Below are 26,968 nucleotides of genomic sequence, written 5' to 3' on the forward strand. Positions count from 1 at the left end.
AACATATAATAATGAAAAAAAATAAAAATATTATTTAGTGTAGTGTTTTTGGATGTTATAAACATATGCATGTCTTTTGATTTACGACATAAATCAGTTGTCTATTGTCTTCTGTGTCTACTTTACACACATACAATATGTATGTATGTATTGTCATGCCATTTTAAAATAATTTAGATATACTTGTAAACTGTGTTAGATTTGAATTTCTTCTTTTCTCTTTATAGAGAGGAGCACTCTCAGCAATGGGATATTTATTGATTGGACTGATATTATAATTATTCAGCGGAATACCTACCCTGTTAAAGAACCCTGTGCGCGCCAGTTAACTGCATATTTTTTCATGTATTTTTTTCCTCTGTGTGAAGTTTGAAGTATACGCGTAACAATATAATATTATGTCTAATAATGCATAGCAATCCTTAAACAAATACCACACTCCCTGGGCCTATAGCCATGTCTCACATTGATTCTTTTTCTACAAACGCTAACGCTTCGAAAACTAACAAAATGTACGGAAATGACATTTGCTATCGACAGATCACGTGATCAAGTTGTCGATCAGATATGTCAATCCCATATATTTTAATAGTTTTCGAAGCGTTAGCGTTTGTAGAAAGAGAATCGACGTGTCACACGGCTACAGACCCTGGTCGCCTTGTTGGCAACCCTTGAACACAATACACTTAAGCTAGTCAGCAACTTCTGGTGGTGAGTGGTAAGGCATCGGCTCGGCGCGCGGGTTGACTCGCTACCATCAGGCGGTACTACCGCGCTCGCGTGCCTTGTGCACATAGCCGCGCTGCGAAACAAATGTACATGTTTATATAAAATTGTATTATAAAGAATATTCGTCATCAACCCATATTCGGCTCACTGCTGAGCTCGAGTCTCCTCTCAGAATGAGAGGGGTAAGGCCAATAGTCCACCACGCTGGCCCAATGCGTATTGGCAGACTTCACACACGCAGAGAATTAAGATAATTCTCTGGTATGCAGGTTTCCTCACGATGTTTTCCTTCACCGTTTGAGACACGTGATATTTAATTTCATAAAACGCATACAACTGAAAAGTTGGAGGTGCATGCCCCGGACTGGATTCGAACCCACACCCTCCGAAATCAGAGGCAGAGGTCATATCCACTGGGCTATGACTAATAAAGAATATTACTTCTGCATAATACTAATATATACAGAAGTAATATTTGTTTGTAAGTTTGTGTGACGGGGCTTTAAAACTACTGATCTGAATTTTAAAAAATGCACCTGTTATATTGTAGTACAGTGCCATATGCTGTTGATTATAATTGTACAGACTACTGTTTGTATTAACCGAGGTGTCACAGTTTTTGTAAAGCAAGACAGACTTGTTTCCTCAAAACCTCTTAACGCAGAATTATTTACATGCACTGCCTAAACTTTTGGGTGGGGACTTTATGTGTCTTTAATAGTTCCCCAATATATTTATTTTATTGATTATTTTTTTTAAATGAAGAGACATAATGTTGACCGACAGCCGCGGCATTGTAATTTTGTGCAATGAGGCAAAGCCGGATTCCACAATAGGCAGCAATGGCTGCCTATTGTGGAATCCGGCTGCGTGAGTGCTGCAATGGCTAATTACGTGCAGTGGCGTTCGATACTTTGTCTACGATCATGATAAAAGAAATTTTGTGGGCAATGCCAACTATTTAAAAAAAGGCAATGTAACTATTTTAAAAATAAAGAAGAACATTGTAGCACGGCTTACCCGTGTGGTAATGAACATTACCAAACGTCCTAATTAATTTGTGATTGTTTTGTTTGAACTATTAATTAAGGAAATAATAATTTTGTGATATGGTTTGAAGTATTATATTGAGAAGATTATGAAACGAGAGTAGAAAAAATTCAATATCACTCACCGAGACCACAGTGGGCGTCGCCCGGCGCGTTCGTGCCCTATTCCTTCTTCTTTCCCTTCTTCTTGCCCACTCGCTTGCTGTAGTTCTGCGCCAGTGCATTCACTATCGACACCACGAAGTACAGGACCATGGCTAGTACGAATTTCTCTAGAAGACTCGACAGTATGGACCCTTGGTTCTCAGGTGTGGCTGAGTCCTTTTTGTGTAGACGCGCTTTTTGGTTTCGGAGGAACTCGAGCAGTGGCGCTTCCAGTTTTGGCCCGATGTATGGTATCCTTTCTACCCAGGCGAGAGCTTGTCTGCAAAGGTTATTTACTATTACTGGAACGAAGTTAAATATATTTAACGTAGCTTACAAGTTAATATATTGAAAAAGCGTTAAACCCGTGTCAGAGATAGGTCATACAAAAATCAAGACTCGTAAGGAGACGTCGGGGCGAAGCACGCGCCGCGCCCCTACGTAACCGACGACACCTAAAATCTTGTATTGCGCAGCGTCAAAAAAATTTCATCTGACTATACAGACAATCATATTTTATATTTAATATTTAATAAATGATAGTCTACTTGGACTACTGTCCTATTGGTATAACAAGGGCAAAATATGGAAATAGTTGAGTTTAGTTTGAGTAAAAAGGGGGATTTTTGGTAAAGGTAAAAGACAATGGCTATACTAATATAATAAAGAGGTAAGGTTTGTGGTACTGTAGGGGATAATCTAAGGATCTACTGAAAAAATTTTATAAATTCTTTTGCCACTAAAAAGTAAGCAAAAAATTAAAAAAAAAAAACAAGTACTCATAAAATACTCACGCGACAAGAGTTTCATTGAAAGCTATGATCACAAACATCTTCTGTATATGCATTTTGATGACAGCCTTCCCGAGTAGGGTGGCCCCGAAGAAGGTCCAGAATGGCACGAGGAAGTGACCACACGTCAGCCCCGCCAGGTCGAACAGCGGGTTGGGTATCGAAGCACACGCTAATATACCAGCGAATCCTACTTTCTGGACTAGCTTTTGTACCATTACTTTAGCCCTGAAGTATACAAAAAAATAATTATTGATTAACAAGTATATCAGTAGATTAATATATAAATATATAATTTAAATATAGTATATTTCCTTTTTAATTTTTATAATATGTAGTTATAGATATGTAGGTACGTAGTTTTGATATTATTGTAAAATTTTTTTTGGTTGACAAATATTAATAAAATAAATAACTCACAAATACTAAAAAAAAATTGATTAATAGGTAGTATAAATAAGAGTTGCTAGATCAAACTGCGGGTTGGGAATCGAAGCACACGCCTAAGATACGAGCGAATCCTACTTTCTGGAGTAGCTTTTGTACCATCACTTTTGCCCTAAAGTAGTCAAAATACAGGATGCTCGGGATTATTTCCCATAACTTCATACAAAGTAATTCAAATAATTCCGACTATCCATGTGACCCACGCCTTCTATCCTTGCATTTTAAAGTACCTAAAAATTGGCTACGTCATAATTATGAGGATGCGTATACATTTTAAGATCAATAAATATTATTTACCCGAAAAATATTAATTTTAGAACACATGTTCCTTGAACATTTTTAATTAATTTTCGGTAAAGAATAGGTATAATCCCAGAGTTATGGAAAATTGGGAGTATTTTCCATAACTCTGGGATTATACCCTGATTAATTTTTTTTTTGATGCTTGTGATTGAAACACGTAAAACTGCAGACCGAACACGCGACCAAACGACGTATCTCTTGATGGGAAATATACAAATGTCAACCAACAGCAGCTTAAAAAAAATATCGCTCTCTTTCGTTGCGTTGGGACGACAGAGATAGGACTGGGACCATCGCCTTTGTGGTTGACATTTTGTCTATTTCTCTTCAAGACGTATGTCGTTAGTCGCATGATAGACATAATGTTGACTATAATACTGACTACGCCCCTGTCAGTTCTGGTAAATTTTACGCTAGAAGCAAAAAAACCATGTTGACCTTGGTTGTTTATCCATATATCAAAGAAAGTTTAACGACTAATACCGCTTTTACGGGATTTACGTTTGATTTCGATTTTTTTTTATTTTGGTTGTTCTTTCAAATGACCCGTCAATTATCAAAATTTTTAAAATTAAAGTTACGAAAAAGTGGGATTTACGTTTGATAAGCATCATTACAATGAAACCTTAACACAAAAATCTCTTTTCGATTTTTTTTATATTGGTTGTTCTTCCAAATGACCCTTTAATTATTAAAATTTTTAAAATTAAAGTTACGAAGGTTGCAAATAATAAGGTACCATACCTGCCAGTTCTAGAGTCATCTTTCTCAGTCAACTCAACGACACTGCCTCCAGACAGTCGCGCCGCTCTCGCCATGAAGTATGGGGGGAGTTCCCCTAACGCCGTCCCCATACCCCACATCATCGATTCTATCCGAACTTTCGCCATGATATTCCATATCGACACCACGTTCTTTGGGTCGATCTCTGACGGGCATATTATGCTGCAAAGAGATATTTTGTTTATTAGGAGTTATTTTTAATAAAATTTAGTTCCAAATTTAATAAATATAAAAGAGTATCAGTATGATACTCTTTTCTATTTTGGCTGGGCAGCATTCGGGAAACTTCGCGATATCTTTTTGTCCAAAATTCCTGTGCCTGAAGACAAAAGTCTTGTATCGAACAGTGTGTTGCCAGTGATGACAGTTCTGAGACATTACTAACTATGGGCCTCATAAGAAGGCTCAGAGTCACACAGTGGACGATGGAACGAGCTTTACTCGGAGTATCTCTGCGTGATCGAATCAGAAATGAGAAGATCCGCAGAAGAACCTGTCACCGATATAGCTCAATCAGTCGCAAAGCTGAAGTTCGAAGAGCCGATTGACGTTGGGGTCCCAAAATACTGGAATGGTTAACCCGCACTAGAAATCGCAGTATTGGTCGACCACCCATCTGATGGACTGACGACATCAAGCGAGTCGCTGGTATTCGCTGGATGCAGGCGGCTTAGGATCCTGATGTTTGGAAGTCCCTACAAAAAGCCCTTGTCCTGCAGTGGACGTCCATCGGTTGATATGATGATGATGATATGCCGAGCCCCTCGAGCTGCACACGCCGAGTGTCGCCCACAGCACTGTCGCCTGCAGGCGATGGATGCACTCACTCGTTAGGATACGGCGGCGTGGGAAAGTTCAAGCCGCCGCACTCGTAGGCGGCGAGCGTGACGCGCGCGATGTGCGGCCCGAGGTACAGCAGGAACGTGTGCAGCCCCGTACCGAGCCCCACCGAGCTGCACACGCCGAGTGTCGCCCACAGCACTGTCGCCTGCAGGCGATGGATGCACTCACTCGTTAGGATACGGCGGCGTGGGAAAGTTCAAGCCGCCGCACTCGTAGGCGGCGAGCGTGACGCGCGCGATGTGCGGCCCGAGGTACAGCAGGAACGTGTGCAGCCCCGTGCCGAGCCCCACCGAGCTGCACACGCCGAGTATCACCCACCAGCCCCACCACGCCACTGTCAGTACTATTTCCTGAAAAATATATTAATAATATTAATAAACAACTAGCTCGCACGCAAACAAGCACGCAAGCACGCACGCTCGCACGCACGCACGCACGTATGCACGCACGCACGCAAGCACGCACACATACACGCACGTAAGCACGCATGCACGCGTGCACATGCGTACCGCTCAGGAATGTATGCTATGCTAAAGCCAAACTCGATATGGAATATTTTATCAATAAACACATTAAAAATTAGGGTATTAAATGGCTAGTCATTTTACACCTACTAAGAATTTTACTTTTTATTGAATTAATGACTATTAGGGATAGATGGACCCTAACCCTAAAAATAACTTTGCACTGCATTGCATAAAAAGGGGGATTTGTATTTACCTGTACAAACAGTTGGTGGGGCCCACTTATATAATAAGACACGGTTGTGCCCGAGATCAACAGTAATGCTGCTAATGCTAGTAATTTATATGCTAATAATCTGAAACAAGAAATTACTAATGTTAGCTGGATATAAGTATATATAATGTGTATGAATTCAATGCTTTTTGAGGAAAATTAAAAAAAAAATCGTAATGTCATTGCGTAATAGACTAATGATTCGAAAGCACTTTTTTGGTTTGGTTTTTGGTTTGGTTCAGTTAATTTTCATTGTTTTTAGGCCCACTTTTTGAATCTTGTGAGAGTAAGTATTTAATGATTAGAAAAGGTCAAAACCAAATGACCTTCTAGTTAAATAATCTTTGACGCAGTTGATAAAACTGCGCTTTTGCGATTGTAGAAAAGAGAGGACCTGTCCTGGGTCACTATAGAATTTTACATTTTCTAAATTGGCTCAAGTTTGGTTTGGTTACCTGTGGCTAATTACCGACAAAGAAGTACCACCAAGCGATTGAACGTTCCAGCAGGTTGCCGCGTAGAAACCCCCTTGAGGTATGGGTAAAATGAATCCCGCTTCCATCGTAGACTGCATCGCCATTTTCTTCAATTAAGATCAGAGTCTAGAGTTCATCAAAGTCATCAAATAAAAAAATACTAACCTTTTAAGTCCAGTGGACGATAATATAACTAATTCTCGAAAGAAGTATTCGAGCGTTGTCAACGGTTTCCGCCATAGCACCAGACTCTCTGTGTCCATTGGTACAACTTTACTCCTGGAAAAGTACAATAAAATATTTACTATTATTATACTTTATTACATTCAATACGTTGATGGATAGTTTATAGTAGCCTTAAGTTGCCGATCACAGAGAAGAGTTTTGCCGTTTTACTTGCCCTGTTTATTGTAGCTTTATTAAGGAGTTTCCGCTTAATTCCCAGATAGCAAAAATCGACTACAAACCAGCTTTGAAACTGGTAACTGAAGAAATTTCCATTTTTAACGCTTTTGTAAGACAAAATATCCTAAAAGATGAATTTTCTTCATTCTTCAAGAAGTTAATTTTTATTAATAGATTGAAAAGGTCTCAACTTAAAAAGTTCAGGGCAGTTCAAGTCGGGAAGAATGTTTTAACCTGATCGTATCATTCAAAACTGACTGGATGAAACCCACGTCAGGGTGACGCAACTACTAACGTACTTATTAAGAACCTCATCTTCGCCGAAAACGCTGAGTTGCTTGTGTGGTTGTCTTGGAAGTGTTGTCAGTCGTTTTGTCTTATGTTATGTCAGGATATCGTAAAGGAAGATTTTCATCCGATCGTAAAAGCCTTACAGAAGTAAAAGCGCCTAGTTTTACAATCAGCTTTTGCATCGGGGTTATTTAAACGCCCTATAAACACCACATATTAAAACTGACAGGAAAGACCGGTCCCACAATTTGCATGCGCGTGGAAAAAACGATCTCTTACGACATAACCATTACATTAATTCGTTCTATTTACACTACAGAGCAATGAACTCTTATGGAGGGGAGCTGACAAGTTGACATCTAATCTGGAATTGTTTCAATCAGTATTGACCGTAGGGACACGCCGAACAAGTAATAAATTGACCACAACATTAGGGTTTCCAGGTCGCCGAAATTAAAAGCCGGACAGTCTAGTCAGTTTGGCCTGACATTTGGGTAAAAAGGCCGTACAGTCTACATTACCGTACCGTAAAGTTCTCACACATACTCGTCGTCAGCTCGTTTAATAAATGTAAAGCCTCCTACACACACTCGTCGTTTGCTCGTTTGATAAATGTACTAACAAAAGCCGGATACGCCGGACATCGAATAGAAAAGCCTATGTCCGGCTTTATCCGGACACCTGGCAACTCTACACAAGATTAATGAACAAGAACTGATTGAATATGTCTATGTCTCACTAACTTAACGATCACGTTAGGTCAGTGAGCCGTATTTAGTACAGCCACTTAAGCCAAAAAAGGGTCAACCTCGGAATGAAAGGGATTGAGCTGAATATTGTATGAACTTTGGTTTTTGCATTTTTTCCTAAATGTTGTCTTGAAAGTCTCATTATACGAGTACTTCAATCTAGTATGCCACTTAATTATCTTTTACTAGGATCCACTTTTGAAAGACAGTTTTAAATTTTTACAGCTTCAAGGGTCTTTTGATGTATATATATACAGTTTTGTTTTCAACTTGATACATCCACGTGTTCCCGAGACAAAGTGTCTTGAAAGACAGACAGCAAAATATTTTTATAAGGTTTAATTTTCCTTTGGAGGTGCGAAAGCATAAATTTTAACTATTGTTTTTATTGGTAGGTAAATATAAAATTAGTGACAACCTCATTTCAATGGTTAGTTTATGTGGCTTGGGATCCCGAGGTCATGGGTTCGAATCCTGGGTCGGGTCATAAAATATCTCCTGAGTTTTCTGAACTAAATTCTGCATAGCAGAGATTTTTCGTAATTATCTGCGTGTGAAGTCCGCCAATCCGCATTGGGCCAGCAAGGTGGACTATTGGCCCAGTATCTAGGATTATTTCCTAGGGTGGTCCTGGCCCCCGACATCAAGTCTATTATTAGTATCCATATCGGTAGCTGCGTAACCTAGGATGGGCACAGGCCCATTCTGGGGTAGGCACGGCTTACATACCCCCCCTATATACGCCGAGACCCCTCTCATTCTGAGAGGAGACCAACCCCTCCCATATACGCCGAGACCCCTTTTCATTCTAAGAGGAGACCACCCCCTCCCATATACGCCGAGACCCCTCTCATTCCGAGAGGAGCCAACCCCCTCCCATATATGATGATGATAATGAGTAACTAGAGACGTGATAGCCCAGTGGATATGACCTCTGCCTCCGATTCCGGAGGGCGTAGGTTCGAATCCGGTCCGGGGCATGCACCTCCAACTTTTCAGTTGTGTGCATTTTAAGAAATTAAATACCACGTGTCTTCAAACGGCTAAGGAAAAACATCGTGAGGAAAACCTGCATACCAGAGAATTTTCTTTATTCTCTGCGTGTGTGAAGTCTGCCAATCCGCATTGGGCCAGCGTGGTGGACTATTGGCCTAACCCCTTCTTTCTGACAGGAGACTCGTGCTTAGCAGTGAGCCAAATATGGGTTGATAATGAGTAACTAACTTGATTTCTTTGGGATGTATAGGATGCAGGCCGTTGCGCGTGCGCTGCTCAGTCTTCACTTGCTCTGCGGCCGCCAGTTTGTAGTACCCGAGGCGGGCGAGCTGCGATCAGAGGATTTACATCAATCCACACATTCATTTTTTCACAAATTCCGCGGAAACCAAGGATTTTTCCCGGACAAAAAGTGGCCTATGTGTTGGTACAGAGTATAATCTATCTACATTCTTAATTTCAGCCAAATCAGTTCAGTAGTTATTGCATGAAACTCCGACGAGTAAAAACTAGCTATTAAGACGAATCTAACGATATCTTAATCACGAAAATCCGTTCAGTGGCTTGGAAGATATGAGGTAATAAAGAATATTACATACATACATACAAGATACGCGCTAAAAACATAACCCTTCTTGCAGTCGGGAAGAAACAATAACACGATTTTTTTTAAAAAGGGGTCTAAAAAGGACGAAATAAGAAAATATTTCAGATAGAAATAGAGAAATGCATAGGTAAATTTGCAAGAGGGCCGGAGATCTAAGGGCGGACGAAGTCGCGGGCGTCCGCTAGTATAGTGTATAGACTTGCTTCTTGGGACGTTGACTTGATGGGATTTAATGAAAATTTTCGAGATATCGTCGACAAAGCCGGGAAATTTTACATGATTTTTTTTTCTTCATACTTATTGTTTTTTTTTTCTTGTTTTTTCTTCATTAACAAATAATGTCTTCTTGAATTCGATATTTTAATAGTTATTCTGCTATTCGGGACAATGGCAAATACGTATTGTGTAAATAAAAATTACAATTACTGCGGACATAAGTTCTAAAAATTTCAAATTTAACCGTAGTGCCTGTAAACACTGTAAGTAATAAAAATAAAATTAGTAGGTACTCGTACTAATAAAATTTAATTAACCGTGCATTTATAATACTTTACATTACCTACCTACCTAGTAAAATAAATCTAAGTACTTACAAATTTATAAGTAGATTTATTTTACCACAAATAATTTATTAAGACATATTAAGTGAATAAGAGTATATGTTTTTTTTAATATGATTAAGTATAAAATAAAGTAAGTAGGTAAATATTTCACATTTTTATGGTTTGGAAATCTATTTTATTACATAGACCTCAAACTCTGAAAATCAATTTATCTAGGTATTAGCTTAATACATCGGTAAATAAAAGTCTACTCAGTCAGCTGAACATTTTCTACAGGGAGGGGAATGACATCTAATAACCCTCTAGAGTCTAGATCTCAGAAACTATAAATAGTTAGTTAGAGTTAGAATGTATGTATCTAATAGTATACCTAAATATCATGCAATATCTAGGTGCAAATATGCATTAATGACGTAACGTGCTTCTTATTTGTGAAACGTTAAAATGACAATTAACATGCATTTACTAGAACTGTTGACCTTATCTTGTATCTAGATTAACTATAACAAACTAGCGGACGCCCGCGACTTCGTCCGCGTGAAACTCGATGTAAACTACCTCTACCCTACCCCTGCCCTACTCCTACCTTACCCCTGCCCTAACCCTACCCTACCCCTACCCTACGTTGAATTTTCTTTGCTATAAACCTCACGGAGCCCGAGACCTTTCCAACGAATGCAAAACTGTGGAAATCGGTTCGTGCGTTCTGGAGTTATAGCGTCACGAAGGAAAACCAGACTTATTTTTATATAGTAAAAAAAGAATAATGTCATGAATGAGAAGAATTTGAAAAATATAATGATATTCATTAAATAAGGCGTCCCAAAATAGTGGCAAATTTTCTCTAAAAAATCACAAGGATCAAATGAAAATGATAGTAATGTCAACATTACCCCAAAAACTGTAAAAAAGGGTAAGTATAAGATCAAAATATTTTTATTTGTTGATCACATATGTTGGTTGTTGTAAAATTTATCAAACACTTCCTTCTTGGACGCAAGATACGAGTAAATAGCAACTGAAGATTTCTTGCCGGCACTTTTAGGTGGAATATATTTTCGAACCGATGTTAAAGTCCTCGCAAATAAAAACTTGATTTCTGTAACAAGGGTTTGTAAGTAAGCCTTTTTTATATTCTTTATAAGTAACCATTCGACTACAATCTCACATGATGGTAAGTGATGTTGCAATCTAAGATGAAGCTAACTTGTTAGAAGGAGGATGAAAATCCACGCCCCTTTCGATTATTACACGATATTGTAATGGAACGCTAAAACGCTTGGCGGTACATCTTTGCCGGTAAGATGGTAACTAGCCACGGCCGAAGCCTCGCACCACCCTTGATAAATGAAGTGTTTTGTTTAATAGAAAATTTCAAAAGAAGATTTTTATGATTTTCAAATCACACCAATGTTAAGTAACTGTTACCTCCAACAAAATCAAAGACAAACGCAAAAATCTACGACAGCGCACAAAAATAAACTATAAGTAATAAAAACAAAAAACACGATTAAACAGTAAAAACACACAGTGGTAATTTTTTATCGCTTTCTTGCCGCGAAATTATAATTCGCTTCACAGTAAACTTGTACTGTTACGTATTCTGTGGTATACGTAGACACCGGAGGTTTCTTTCACACCGGAACACGTTTATCCCATCAGCGGTGTGACCGAACTGTGACATCACACTTTAGATTCGCGGTTTCACTTTCAAAAACAGCTTCGCGCCTCGCTCTCTCGTTTCACTTCACTCTCGATTTCGTTGGAGGCCGATTGCTATTGGTTGTCGGTCAAGGTGGTTTGTGGGTGTGTATCTTAAAGGATACATTGTTTTATGATATAACTTTAATATTGAAAATTTTGAAAAACCCCCGAAGGTCATGAAACTATTAATTAAACTCTCGATCAAGTCATCAATATTCTCTGTCAGTGCGTTTTGATTTGAGATCCCACTCGAGTATATTTGCGGACATTCGGTTAGTCTTCCCCAATTACAATCCCCAGAACTTTTAAACGGCTCGACCGATACAAAGCTCATACATGTCTAAGAACACTCGCCCATAAGTTACCTCTCATACAAAAAAAAACTAAAATGAAATCGCTTCATCTGTTCGGGAGCTATGGTGCCACACTGACATACAGACAGACAGACACGTCAAACTTATAACACCCCTCTTTTTGCGTCGTAGGTTAAAAATAGTATTATTAATCAAATAAAATTCGTGAGACACTTTGGTCCTTTCCTTTTTGTAGAGTAGTTTTTGTAGGTACGCAAGATACGAGTAAATAGCAACTGAAGATTTCTTGCCGGCACTTTTAGGTGGAATACATTTTCGAACCGTTGTTAAAGTTCTCACAAATAAAAACTTGATTTATGTAATAAGTAAGGGTTTGTAAGTAAGCCTTTTTTATATTCTTTACAAGTTACCATTCGACTACAATCTCACCTGATGGTAAGTGGTGATGGAAGCGGGCTAACTTGTTAGGAGGAGGATGAAAATCCACACCCCTTTCTCATGAACCGTGATTAAAATTAAAAAAACATTAATATATCAATAAGATATATGAATGTTTTTTAAATTTTAATATGATATATTATATAGAATAGTACTGATTGGCGGCAAAAATGAATATAGGGGTACCACTTCCACGGATTAGTTCTTGATAACCGAAAAGTTGATTTCTATGTTTATTTCTACTAAATTTACGCTTTACTATGGTACCTTATCTACGACTAACAGACGCTCCGCGGTTTCACCTGCATAGTTTCCGTTCCCGTGAGAATACAGGGATAAAATATAGCCTATGATGACTCACAAATAACGTGGCTTTCTAGTGGTAAAAATCCAGAGATCCCCCTACAATACCACAAACTTTACCTCTATTAAAGTATATAATATTAGTATAGATGTTTTCTGGGTTTTAGGTCGAGTATTTATAGATTTTATGTTCAAAAGACAAAGAAAATGAGAAATACAATTAAAATTTAAATAGCCAAAGGTCTAGACGCAAGAGAAACCGGTCGCCAAGAAAGCGTCCACTAATTATAGCAGTAACGGATTGCTTTATGTCTTTCAGATTGAATTAATTGCGAGATTCATATTTTATCTATTGTGTCTTCTGGGCTTAAACGACCGGCCAGTCTTAACGAAAGAGTGAGTAAAAGATGCTTCTCGATTATGCTCGTATTCTGATCTAGCTAGAATTTTTTCAAGATTTTATTTATTCGTTTTTAGTGTCCCAGAAGTCATTCCACGTATGTCTCTACTCTACATAAGAAATGTTTTTTTTAACATAAACATCACGATACTGAGCTCCCTGGCTCAGTATCGTAATGTTTGGAAGTCCCTACAAAAGACCTATGTCCATGATATTATGATGATGATGAAATTAGGCTCTCGTTTGACCACGATCTCACCTGATGGTAAGTGTAGATATGGCCTAGTTAGAGCACGCTTGCCTAGAATATGCCGATTCACTCGTATTAAAGATGCCCGGTGACAGTTCCTCTCATAACTTCCATTTTCATCATCGTCTGATGATAATGTTCATTGGAAGTATTCTAGAGAGCGTAAACACCACTGAAAAGTCACGGAAAAGCAAAAAAAACACAATTTCGTTTACTTAGATGACATAATGTTTTCAGTTTATTTAATTTGGGAACCAAACTGCTGATCTCTTTGATAAATTATTTAGGACAAATCTGACAGTATACTTTTACCACATAAAACATATCTTTTAATGGCGGATTTACGAGGTAAAAACGTTTAAAAAAGTATGTAATCGCATCTACGCATCGAATTCCTTTTCGAAACCACCTTTTTTAAGTCTGTTTAAAACTACCATGTTCCTTGACTAAAGAAGTAAACAAAAGAAATGTAGTGGTAAAACTTCACTGGACGATCTGTCACATTGAGCTTGATTTAGATTTCGAGCAAGGAGCTCGACTTCAAAGAATTTTGTTCTAAAAAACTTTCAACAGGAGCGTAGACGGCAGTTCCCACTTGTTTCGCTATACAAAATATAAGAAACCAGCACGTTCTAGAGTACTACTGCGTTCTGTGCTTGACCTTTAATCCTATAATATACATACGACCTCTTGCTTGAATTATATTAAATACTAGAAAACCCGGTCAAGCTTCGCTTTGACTTATATGCACTTACTTCTCTACCCCTACCCTACTTTTATCCTATCCCTACCTTACCCCTACTCTTGGCCCTAAAGCTATCCTATCTTTCACGTTGGATCACACTGCACACGGTGTGCAAATTTGTTTAATATTGATTAAGTAGTTTAGAGTCATACAGCGGGCGATGGAGCTACGCTCGAAGTATCTCTGCGTAATCCAATCAAAAATGAAGAGATTCGCAGAGGAACCAAAGTCACTGACATAGCTCAGCGAGTCGTGAACCTGATAGGCACATAGTTCAAAGAGCCGATGGACGTTGGGGTCCCAAGGTGCTGGAATGGCGCCCCCGAGCCGGAAAGCGCAGTGTTTGTGGACCCTCACCAGGTGGACTAACGACATCAAGCGAGTCGTAGGAATTCGCTGGATGCAAGCGGCTCAGGAACGTGATGTTTGGAAGTCCCTGCAAAAGGCCTATGTTCTGCAGTGGACGTACATCGGCTGATATGATGATGATGATAATGATGAAGTAATCTAGGAGTCCATCGAAGACAAACAGAGTGACACGTAATTTATATCTATATAAACGATCGACGACGAACGATCACGATAGTTCATTTTCCAAAACTATAAAATTTCATACTCTACCATAGGGTTTAAAATAAAAACGAATCAGAGAACGTGTTACTTGGGGTAGGGGTATGGTAGGGAAGGAATGCATATAAGTCACGAACAATCAGAATCTGGGATATTCTGGTTTTACTTATTTTTATTATTTTTTTCATTTTTGTTACTTAAAACTGAAAATTGATTCCTCTCATCTCATACAAGATATCACCTATTTGTAGCTAATAAGAAGTACGAAAATCTGTCAACATGCCACTTGTATGAGATGACAGATTTCAATTTGCGCCCGGGTAATAAGTTGCAACAACTGCCAAGAAAACAAATTTTATTTAATTATTATCACATTATATGTACCAATTGGTTAACTTGTAAAGCTAGCACGGTTTCCTAGCTTCGATATCTAGATCCGCCTATTTAATATTGGGTAAGTACTACTTTCTTCAAAGAAATTTTGACGTGACGGGTAGCAGCGACTGTGATTATACCACTATTTTGTGGTAGAGGAAACACTTCGAGCAGGTCCCAGGACTTGTGACCTTGAGAGTAGGTTTAAGAGATACCTTTAGAATGCATCAACATTTACCTTCCCTGCCCGCCATGTTTTTCATTCCCACACTAAACAGTTTATGATAAACAATAATTACAACACAAAACATTATCAACACTATCACGACAAAACGTTATTGCAAAATCACTAACGCGACTGGCAGCGTGACGGTGTCTACGCTGCCTCACAAACAACTGAAGCTCAAGTCATCAAATACCCTCTTATTTGTACCAACACTGATACCTCCCCTCTACAATAACATAAATAATGAATGTTAATACCACCTGTAACACTAGGTTGGCCAGTCGGTGGTCAATGGTAATACACTCCGGTGTCTCCGAGAAATATTTGATACGCCGTCTCGGTCACTATCATTAACATCTGATAGTAATCTACATAAACATTATCCTCCATAGACCGCCATTTGTACAATTTGAATTACAACTTTAGTGCCTACCCTAGTTAAAAACCTTTTGTACGCCATCCTTCTCTTTTATAAGGCAAGAAGCTTGGCCATTAAAATATTATGTGATCACCATATAGTATGTGTTGATCATATACGATACTATCATATTGATTATGTCGCTTGCATTTAAATGAGATCACAAGAAGTACTTAGAATGAGCAACTGCGCGTTGCTAAATATACATACAAAGATCAAAGTATCTCTTTCACAAGCCTACAGAGCTGGTTCTCCTCACACATTGTCGACAGATACTCTAATAGTACTTGAAATCGTTAATTAATCAATACAAACAGCTGACGATACTATGGCATGCGGCCAAATCGAAATTAAACGTTTACTACGTACCCACGTGACGTTTGCGAGACAACGTGGACCAATAATGTAATGACGTTGCAATTTGTATTACACTTTAACACCGCGTTAATAGAGCTGACATTAATTCGATCACACCTAATGGTATGCTGCCGGTGGACAATAAATCTTACGCCACAGGTGATAAAGTTCGTTTTTTTACGCGCCAAGCCTGTTGATTTACGGAAATAGCGTACGCTATGAAGGTGGCGTGATCGTCGCGCGGTGTACACAGTCTACTGACCCGCAATTCAATGATGAAGGTTCACGCTTCTTTTATTTTTAACGATTGAGAACTCTACTTTTTAAAAATCCGCAGCGTTTTAAGGTCCCGCACGCCAAAAGGGAAAAACGGAACCTATACATATAATGATCACTTTGTTGTCCGTCTGTTTGTCTGTTAAAACCAAGTTAAAACCCATTATTTCAGACACGTGCGGCGGAGAAATTAATCATAATTATACTCAGGTATACCCTGAAGCTGTGAAAACATTAAACGGTAAAAAGTGAAACAAATATTAGTCTACAAAAAAAACTTTATTTCGACACTCAAGGAAATCGAAATTCATATGATACCTACTTTATGTTGACACTTGTAATTAAATAAAACAAATAGTCTTTATGCAAGGAACGGCAATCCAAATTTCGAATTGGAAGTAACTGTGTCATGTGGGGTATCGTATGGGCTTCATTGACAATAAACTTTAAAAGATTTTTTTAATTATTTTCATGATGTGAGTTTAGACTATTTGTGCGGAACCGTCGGTGGACGAGTGCGACTCGCACTTGTCCGCTATTATACAGTAGTAATTGACATAACCACCTGATGGTAAGCGGTAAACTAGCGCCTAAAAACGGAGCAACTTCGCAAGGCATGCAAGTAACACGTCCCCTTCAGACCGGAAATAAGTATGCGCCGAGTAGCATTATTGTGTTCCGGTCTGAAGGGTATGATTTCCGGTGAAATTTCATGCATATGAAGCTTCACATCTACGAGTATATTATAGTACGCCTAGCAGGCGTACTGATTGACATTTGTAGGGCGATGTAGGGTGCATGTTCTTAGCATGCCTTGCTCTGGGCTCTGGTACCTATTTGTTTCGTCAACTATCTATTAAATTATAGTGTCAAGCCACCTGGGAGCTATAAATTATAATCATAAATGCTGACGAAAATAAAATCGCGGTCGTCTCCTAGTAAAGCATATAAACATAAAAGCTTTAACTATACTAATATTATAAATAGGAAAGATTTGATTGTTTGTTTGTACTATGTTTTGCACTAGTAAGCGCAGTGTTGGCCCACCAGATGGACTGACGACATTAAGCGAGTCGCAGGGATTCGCTGGATGCAGGTGGCTCAGTATCTTGATGTCTAGAAGTCACTACAAAAGGCCATGTCCTGCAGTGGACGTCCATCGGCTGATATGATGATGATGAATGACTATGTTTTGAATAGGCTCTGAAACTACTGAACCGATTTGAAAAATTCTTTCACTGTTGGGAAGTTACACTATCCCCCGAGTGCTATAGGTTATATTTTATTCACGTATTCCCTACGGGAACGGGAACCACGCGGGTAAAACCGCGCGGCGTCTGTTAGTATCTGAATAAAGTAGAAACATAATTAATTACTCGTTGTTGAGAATTTAATTAAATTATGACATATCTTCAACGATCTTATCTCTTGGGTTTTTTTCATGTTTACTTACATTCCGCGGGGGCGGGTATTTTGTATGGGAATCTCAAATCATGTAGGACTGCATGTACCTACTAATTCATACCACTAATATTACTAAAATATTATGATACGTTTATGAGAGTAAGTCTTGTCTGTTAACTTTTACCGCTAAACCGATTTTAATGAATTACGTATAGGCTTTAAATAGGATTTGGGATATGTATTCTGTGCTTTAGAGCAGAAAAAAAATAGTAGGGTGTGAAATGGGCATTCAAAATTTATAGACAAGTCTTTAATTTTTCAAGTTACATTGAAATGAATATTGGTACGTAAAGGAACATGTCCCAAAATGGGCCTTTATTATTTACTAGCGGACGCCCGCGACTTCGTCCGCGTAAATTTCGATGTCAACTTTACTACTACCCCTACCCTACCCTACCCCTACCCTACCACTACCCCAACAATACCCTACCCCTACATCTATCCTACCCCTACCCTACCCCTACCCCCACCCTACGCCTACCCTACCCCAAACCTACCCCTACCCTACCCCTACCTTAACTACACCCTACCCCCATCCTACCCCTACCCTCCCCGTACCCTATCCCTTTCCTATCCCTATCCCACCCGTACCCCTATCTCACGCCTACCCTACCCCTACCCTACCACTTCCCTATCCTACCCGTACCTCTACCCTACCACTACCCTACCTCTACCCCTACCCTACCACTACTCTAAATAGAGACTTCTATGCTAATAATATAAAGAGGTAAAGTTCGTGTGGTTGTAAGAGGTAATCTCTGGATCTACTGGACCGATTTGGAAAATTGTGTTACCAATAGAAAGCTACGTTATTTGCGAGTGTCATAAGCTATGTTTGATCCCCATATTCACACGGGAACGAGAACTACATAAATGAAAGCGCCGGGCGTCATATAGCGGAATTTCTGCGTCTTTTAGAAATTTTGTATTATCTCCGAAACTATTTAAGTAATTAACATACTGTAAAGGGCAAATCTTATCTCCATAATATCCTTGTGATTATTAAATAATTTATTTTAATAAGGATTAAAGTTTAGTTGTATAAATAATGACGTAAACCTAAGTATATAAAATTAATAATTTTTAAAACACAAAAGGTACTATATCTGCTAATATATAGAAGGTAGATATATGATGTCGCGGACTTTTTTGTAGAACTTTTAAAGATACATAAAGTCTCCATACATTAATTTCAATTTTACACAATAGTTAAGGCAGCGCATGCGAATAAGTCTGTTTAAGAGGATTTTCAGTCTGACCTGTATGACAAAAACTGTGATAACTCGGCTAATATATATGATATCAATATAAAATATAGCCTATAGCACTCCCCCATAATGTAGCATTCTACTGGTGAAAGAATTTTTAAAATCGGACCAGTAGTTCAGAAGATTACCCCATTTAAAAAATGTGACAAACTTACAAACTTTACCTCTTTATAATATTAGTATAGATTAGTATAGATAATTTTTATTTATAATTTATAAGCAGGTTGATAGTACTTTTTACGGATAGAAGATACAAATTGCTGTTGAGAAAATATTTTTCAGAATTTTTGGAAAATATTTATCTGATTAATATTAGATAAATATTTTTTAAACATAGACAATACAGTAAAAGTTTTTATATTTTAGGTTTTAGGCTCTTTAATTTATGTTCTTTTAAGATGAAAATAATTTGTTCTGCTTAGTTGACACTATGAATAAGGGCCCAGCCTCCATACAAAATTGGGACATGTCTTTTGAGATTTAAAATATAATGCGAATAGCGGACTAGCGGACCCGGTCAAGCTTCGCTTTAACTTATGTGCTCTTCATCCCTACCCCACCCTACCCCTATCCTACGCTTACCTAGGGTTTAGGGATTTGAAAAAATCTGAAAAAAAATTCAATTTGACAGCAAAATCTGCATTAACAAAATGATCCGCCATTTGTTACAAAAAATGTGTTATATGAAGAACCGCGCTTCATTAGACTTTCAAGTCTATTGCATAAATATTCGCGTTTCATCTTAGATTGCATTTAATTACGATAATTACTCGTCAGTTTAAACTGTCGAAAGTCATGATTTTTTGTTAATAAATGTTTCCCCATAAACACATAATTCATGAAAACTAGCGATTGTTTTTATTCCTAATTCCACTTTTCAGACTTAGTCATTTTGGCTACGCGTTGATTAATCTCAACGAAAAAGCAAAAAATTGAGTTAAGATAAAAATTTCAATAAAAATGTAAAATCACAAAAAAACATCTTTTTAAATTTTTGTTTATCTGTTGGCACACATCTCTGGAACTACTAAAAAAAGATTGTCATACGATTTCCACAGGTATAACGAAGACAAGAGCAACATTTATTATTAGATAAGTCAAAATCTGATCTAAGGAAAAAAAATATCCGAAAAAGTACCAGTATTGACGCAAACGCAGCCGCGGGCGTCTGCTAGTCATTTAACAAGTCAGCTATAGCTTGGCAAGTTCGTTGGTGCATCAGTCGTGGATTTTTCATTCATCGCTACACGCCCCCCGGCCCGCGAGGACCATCGGGAGTGTTACGAACGAACTTGAAAAAAAAAACCCGAAAATACCCACCGAAACAGAGGTTTTATACATGTTAACAAAGTGATAGTAGGGATATTAACGCACTTGATAACCTCGTATCCGTGATTATTATAACGATGTACGTAATAAGATAAACAGTGTCTACTGAACATTGAGTGTGTACTACAAACCGTACATGCTTTTATCTCTGTTATCAATACCAGAAGTAGAGCGTTCTGAATGACTTGATTGAATATTTTTATGACATAGTAATTCCAATGATGGTAATTGAGTCATGGTCAAAATCAAAAAGAGAATACTTAAGAATATTATTTTTAAGCGATAATTTGTCATATCTTTCAAATATTCCCTCCCTGGACTATTGTCGTACCCACTCCTAACACAGCCTTTTTCGAGTAGTTGGTTGGACAGGAATATTGGTCATATCTAAAAGATATGGCAACTATTCCTTTTATTTAATATTTCTTTACTTCCGGGAAACGTGTGAATATAGGAAAGGAAGATTATAAAGTGTTATACGAGTAAGTTTCTGAAATCAGATAGATCATAGCAAAGGAGATGGTCCAAAATTGTATGGAGCCCAGGTCCAGTCATTGTACTCTAGCGGAAATAAAACTATTTTTGATTATACAAATCTACGAATTTACTTTAATTCTTTCTAAATAATAATCATTATCTCCCAAGAAATGCAACACTATTAAGGGTAATAATGGCAAATTGATGACGTTATCAATGCAGTAATCGATTTGACGTTGGCTGTCAATTGTCATGTCATAGTTGCTTTATGGGCGCCATCTTGATATAACTCAAAACTTGGGTTTTCATTTTATATCTTTTTATTTAGTTATATTTAACATTTATTCACTTTAATAAATTTTAATAAGATCCTTGTATTTTTTAAATTTTAATGATACGGGGTACAAGAGTGGACCTGAAATGGACCATCTCCTTTAACGAATATGCGTGTTGTGTATTGCGTTGTTTAAATGAATATAAATTTTTGTTGTGTTTAACTAATGGAGGTGTGGATCAGTAGGTCAAAACTCGATATCGATATTAATTGTTTACTTATAAATACAATTTAAGGTCAATGTGACTAGACAAAAGAACTAGGTAATCAACAAGTTATAATACTTCCACTCCGCTCGCCTGTATTCATACATGATCCATATAATATTACTTATGTAAATAAAAAAGTGTCTGTCTGTGACTTCAAATTTACTATGTTTACAAGTACTTATAGCTGTTTACACGGTAATAAAACATAATCAAGCTTTTTTAAAATTTTCGTCTGTCTGTTTGTCTTTCTGTTTGTGCGGGCTATATCTATGGAAAAGCTGTACAGATTTTAATGGAAGTTTCACTAGAAGATAAAGGGGGTTATATGAATACTTGTTATCCCGAAAAATACACGATTCCCGCGTGATTTGTGAAAACAGAATTTCACGCGTACAAACTCGCGAGCGTCCGCTAGTTTTCAATGTAATTTGAGCTCTTTGGCGCAGTTGGGTAGCAATTGTTTTAACAATGCGGTCCGGGGTTCGATTCTTCGAAACTTTAGCGATGGAATTATCCACAGTCCAAACCTCATAACCTTACCAAGTAGCTATGGTAGGAACATCGAAACTTTCACCTTCTGTAAAATTCCGAAGGTCTAGCTACCAATCTCAATCAAATAATAATCTGTTCCAGTTTTATATCACGAATAAAATAGATAAGATAGGTCCCCAACGACATAAATCCGTCAATCAAACATCAAAAGACTACACTGATTTACCCGAGTTGGAAAAATTCAACTGCAACTAATTAAAAAGAGATATGTAACGTAAGATCAAAGATTTAGACATCAGAAGCGGGATAAGTGAAATGTTTATCAGTCTAATACATGTTAATGGTTGCCAGGAATGCCAACCGAATACAAAATATTAACTCTATAATTATTTAAAGTAAACTGACTGGCATCGTAAGACCGAGAAGTATGTAAACACACATACGAGTATGTAAGTACATGTAAGACTGGTAATTATGGACAAATATTAAATTTTAAACTCATTAAAAAATAGGAGTTTATTTATTGTGTAAAATTATGTAAAATTTTGGATGGTGGGAGGCTTCGGCTGTTACCACCCTACCGGCAAAGACGTACCGCCAAGCGATTTCGCGTTCCGGTACGATGTGTAGAAACCGAAAGGGGTGTGGTTTTTCATCGTCCTCCTAACTAGTAAGCCTGCTTCCATCTTGGATTGCATCATCACTTATGAGATGAGATTATAGTAAAGGGCTAACTTGTAAAGAATAAAAAAAAATGTAACCTGATTATATTCTTTCTTTTTCTGAAACCACAAAATTTTCATTATAAACTGATAACAGCCCTCGATAAATGGACTATGCAACATATAAAGAATTTTTCAAAACGATCCAATAGCTCCTGTAATTAGCGCGTTCAACCAAACAAACTCTTTAAGTTTTTATATAAAAATCACATAATTTGTTTCCCTTTCCATTCTTTATAAGTTGCCTTTAGCTTTATTGATGTTCCAATGGCTAAACATTCCCTATAGATCGAGTACGCGAATGCAACGGAGCGTAATGATGGGTTTTAGCGCCAGGGCTATAATCATAGAGGCGACGGAGCGTGCTCGGTTTGAACGGGATGTACGAGGTCTTTCTTTTTGTTGTTACGTATTACTTTCTCTTACTTTCCATTTTAGTTTAGAACATAACGCAGTTTTGTCAACGCAACGAAAAAAAATCACGTAACGAAAGTATATTTTTCGTGTTGAATATTAATTAATAAGACTATTAAGGTAAAAGATGTAGTGACTAAAATCGAGAATTTATGTGAACTTTTACACTTGGACAATTGAGATTCTGCAGGCCAATTCACTAACTTTGACGTGGACTAACTTTCGGCATACACAATTTACTAACTAGCTATTGTTAGTAATTTTCAAGTCACGTGATTTCGTATTCACTCATCATCATCTCGTCGGAAAAATATGTCAATCTATTCCATTCGTCTCTATTACCGTCAACTCATCATCCACTCCTTTTACCCACATGTCCTCTTTCACACAATCCAACCATCTCTACTTTGGCCTTCCTCTCCTCTATGTCCTTCCACTTGCACATTCAAATTTCGTATTCACTAATTTACTTAATTTAATGCTAACTTAACTTTGACGTTTGTTAGTGGACACACACATTTTACTAACTAGCTAAGTAATTTTTTATTTATTTAATTTAATGCTAACTGATACAGGTAAAAAATGTCATCAGCTGCCTACTCACAACCATTCGTGAATTTCACTACGATTTTTGTTAATACTCATGGACTTTACGGAATACGAAAAAATTCAGTTGTTCGATTGATTTTATGTTAATTCTATTAGGTAGCTAACTCAAAGTCAGTGAATTAACCAGCTGGGCCCTTAAAACCTCCCAAACTACCACAGAGTCCAAACACATGGTAGAAGCATAGGCTGACGTAATCAACACGGATGAAGTCGCGGGCGTCCGCTAGTATGATATATATTTAAAGATCATGAGAGACAAAGAGAGTGGCGCTAATATTGGCCCGAGTTTCTTGACTTCGTAAACAAAGACGCGAAATGTCGGTGTCACGATTTGTTTATATCCTGCTTGTTACTTTGTTTTGATCACGTCTTAGACGCCTCTTACACCATACAATATTATTGCACAATATTGATGATTGCACATTGCAATTGAACGTCTAGCCGCTGTCCGCTAGCGGGTCGCCAAAATGAATTAAAAAGCAGTTGGTAAGAGAGACCTAAGTCTCAGTTCTCTGAGAGAATCATTATTCAGTTCTTGCCAATTATTAACAAAGATAATGATCTTTATTGACACAAAAAATAGCATAAGCCTACACTACACAAATAACAAGCATGAATAAGTTAGTTAATCATTAGATTAACTAACTTATTGATTTAGTCAACATAGACTCACCAAGGATATATGGCAAGTTAGTATTACTAGATTTATTAAACTAATTTTTCTTATACAAAATGTAACATTTTGTTTATATCTATTTCATTTTATTTTTTGTAATAAATAACACTCAAAAAGTTGTAAACTGTTTTTTTTAATGTAAACTAATTTTAATATTACAGAAACAAGCATCCAGTGTCTACTTTAGTAAGATTGTAAAGAGCCTTGTGTTTGTATTTTTTAGATTGTAACTATGTAAATAACAGTCACTAGTGGACCAAATAAATATAGATTAATTAATTAATTAACATAGTTGCTATGTATGTCAGCTTCATACTTTACATTACAAATGTAATGTCTCATAACAAAGAGGAAACTTTCAGCAGACATTATTTTAGATGATTCAGTTTAACACAACTATCACAATGACAAATGCTTAAGTGAATAAAATAAAGCTTTACCACACATTTTATGTACATATATAAAACCTATACAATTATACATACATGCAAACGAAAAAAAGTTATCAAAACATAAATTGTTTTATGTGATAGGGTGTGTGAACAACGAAATAAAGAATACTTTCCAGAGTTCTAATAATTTACTTTCTATTGAGCTTAATTACAAAATAAAATTTGATATTTAAACAAATACAATAATAGCAAATAAAAAATAAAATTGGTCCTCTTCTTGTTATACTTTTATAATAATAGAAATTTAAGACTTCACAATGTTGTTGGTTTAACTACACCACAAATGAGTTGGTTGAGTAAATTTCACAAATTTGGAATAAAAGACTAAAGTGTTTTTCAGACAGCATGGGTATGTATGGGTGGTGACAGTCTGCTTGTTGATGAATGACGTTCATAATACATACTATTAATGTAAATTGTGGCAAAACTTTCAAGAGTGAAACTAACTGTCACCCACACCATCATACACTGTAATGCCATGGTACACAGGATATTTATTACTAATGCCATGGTACATGGGATATTTGTTACTAATGCCATGGTACACGGGATAATATTACTTTGCCAATTACTATGCCAGTAACATTTGGGGTTTGGGGTTGGGATACTGTTGTTGTATAAACTTCTAGTGCAAAGTTTGCTTAGTGTAAGGGATATATTGATCATGTTTTTGATCTCATATTTCAAATTCTTTTAAAATAAAGAATTTGAAATACATATGAGAGATTTGGATACAAATCATGTGGCACAATGTATCCCATTTGCTCTGTATATTCTGAAAGGGCAATCAAAAGTCCATGAAGGTATTATATTATTGTTACATGTTACTCTATGATGTACAATTGCTGATGCAATAAGCACAAGAATATGGATCATTTTATAGTTATGCCTATATACTAGGCTTGCCATTTCTGCTTGTGCATTGTACATTTGTTTAGCAGTTTTCTCCAGTGTAAACAATGTTGGTGCAACAACAATGTGAAAGCCCTGGTAGTTGTGTTCAAATACTAGTATACATCCAAGATTTGGACTTATTGGCTGAAATTAGCTCACTATCCATCTACACAGTAAGGATTCTCAACTTAGTGACTTAAAAAGTGAAATAATATAACAAAAGAAATACAACATTAATTTTTTGATTATAAGGATTATAGGGTCTAGCAATAATAATATAAACAGTTAAAAGTAATATATGTGGATATTTTTCTGTATTGAACAAGTTGAGGGCCCTTTATCTACACAATAAAATTAGCAATAACAACTGAACATAAAATAAAGCACAAATACACTCTCAAACAGGATTATACCAGCTCATTTTTGTTGCCTGTAGTCCGTTGACCTCTTTTCCTGCATTCCGCTCTGAGTTGCTCCTTACTCATGGACCCCAGGGCCTCTGGGCTTAAGTTTTGGCGGGTCTTGCCATTGTCAGTTAGGGAGTTCTGTCGCGGTATAGCTAGAGACGTGGCCTGGTTGCGAGCGCGTCTTGTGCTAGCTAACTTTGTCATTATTCTGAACAGTTCACTAATTGAGCACTATTAACATACAGCTTCCATAAAGTCAATACATAATATAGTCTATAACTTGTCCATCGTTCTTGAAAACACCATAAACATACACATAACTAAATATAATTTGCACATATATGTAAAAAGAAAAATATTGAAAGAAAAATAAATTAGTTATTCAATAATAAAATAACTGTACGAAAATCGTGAATGGTAATTTTGTTTTGTCGCAAGGTAGAAGTAATTTTACTATTTTACGTGTTAAGCGAAATTTCATATGCGAATCATACGATGTATTATTTTGGTTTGGGTACTCAGCCAAAGGTAATTAGAATATCGATTTATCGATGTCCGGTCGAGTGCAGTTTAATAGAATAATTACATTTAAAGGCTCAGTTGTTTAGGCATATATAAAACAAAAAGCCACCAACAGCCCCTAAGGAACAAGCTTAATTTAAATTATTAGAAATCATTCGAAACAGTCAGCATAAATTGATGCAACTTCTAACCTAACAAAATTAAAGTTATAACATAAATAATACTCACATCCAAAATAAATCCAGTTAAAGAAGTAATAATTGATAATAAACAATTTTTAATGCTAATAAATTACTTAGTCTATGCAAATACAGTAGAAATTCATTTTTAAATACAATAACACACTCCTTTACAAAATTTATCGCGAAACTAATTTTTTTGTAGCCAAGCCATCTTGCAAAACCGAAAT

At 37.0% G+C, this 26,968-nt stretch overlaps 1 protein-coding gene across 1 annotated transcript; it reads right to left on the minus strand.

Annotated features, from left to right (window-relative positions):
• On the minus strand, positions 1-26,712 carry LOC112052288 (vacuole membrane protein 1). Its single transcript, XM_052883024.1, has 9 exons — positions 26,044-26,712; positions 8,973-9,073; positions 6,469-6,582; positions 5,810-5,909; positions 5,258-5,439; positions 4,208-4,408; positions 2,717-2,941; positions 1,904-2,202; positions 1-802 (listed from the first exon to the last, which is right to left on the minus strand). The coding sequence occupies exons 1-8, from the start codon at positions 26,239-26,241 to the stop codon at positions 1,941-1,943; spliced, it is 1,383 nt and encodes a 460-aa protein (XP_052738984.1). The 5' UTR covers positions 26,242-26,712; the 3' UTR covers positions 1-802; positions 1,904-1,940.
• Between the last annotated feature and the right edge of the window lie 256 nt (positions 26,713-26,968).

The sequence above is a fragment of the Bicyclus anynana genome, chromosome 8 (genome assembly GCF_947172395.1).
Source record: "Bicyclus anynana chromosome 8, ilBicAnyn1.1, whole genome shotgun sequence".
Taxonomy (NCBI): domain Eukaryota; kingdom Metazoa; phylum Arthropoda; class Insecta; order Lepidoptera; family Nymphalidae; genus Bicyclus; species Bicyclus anynana.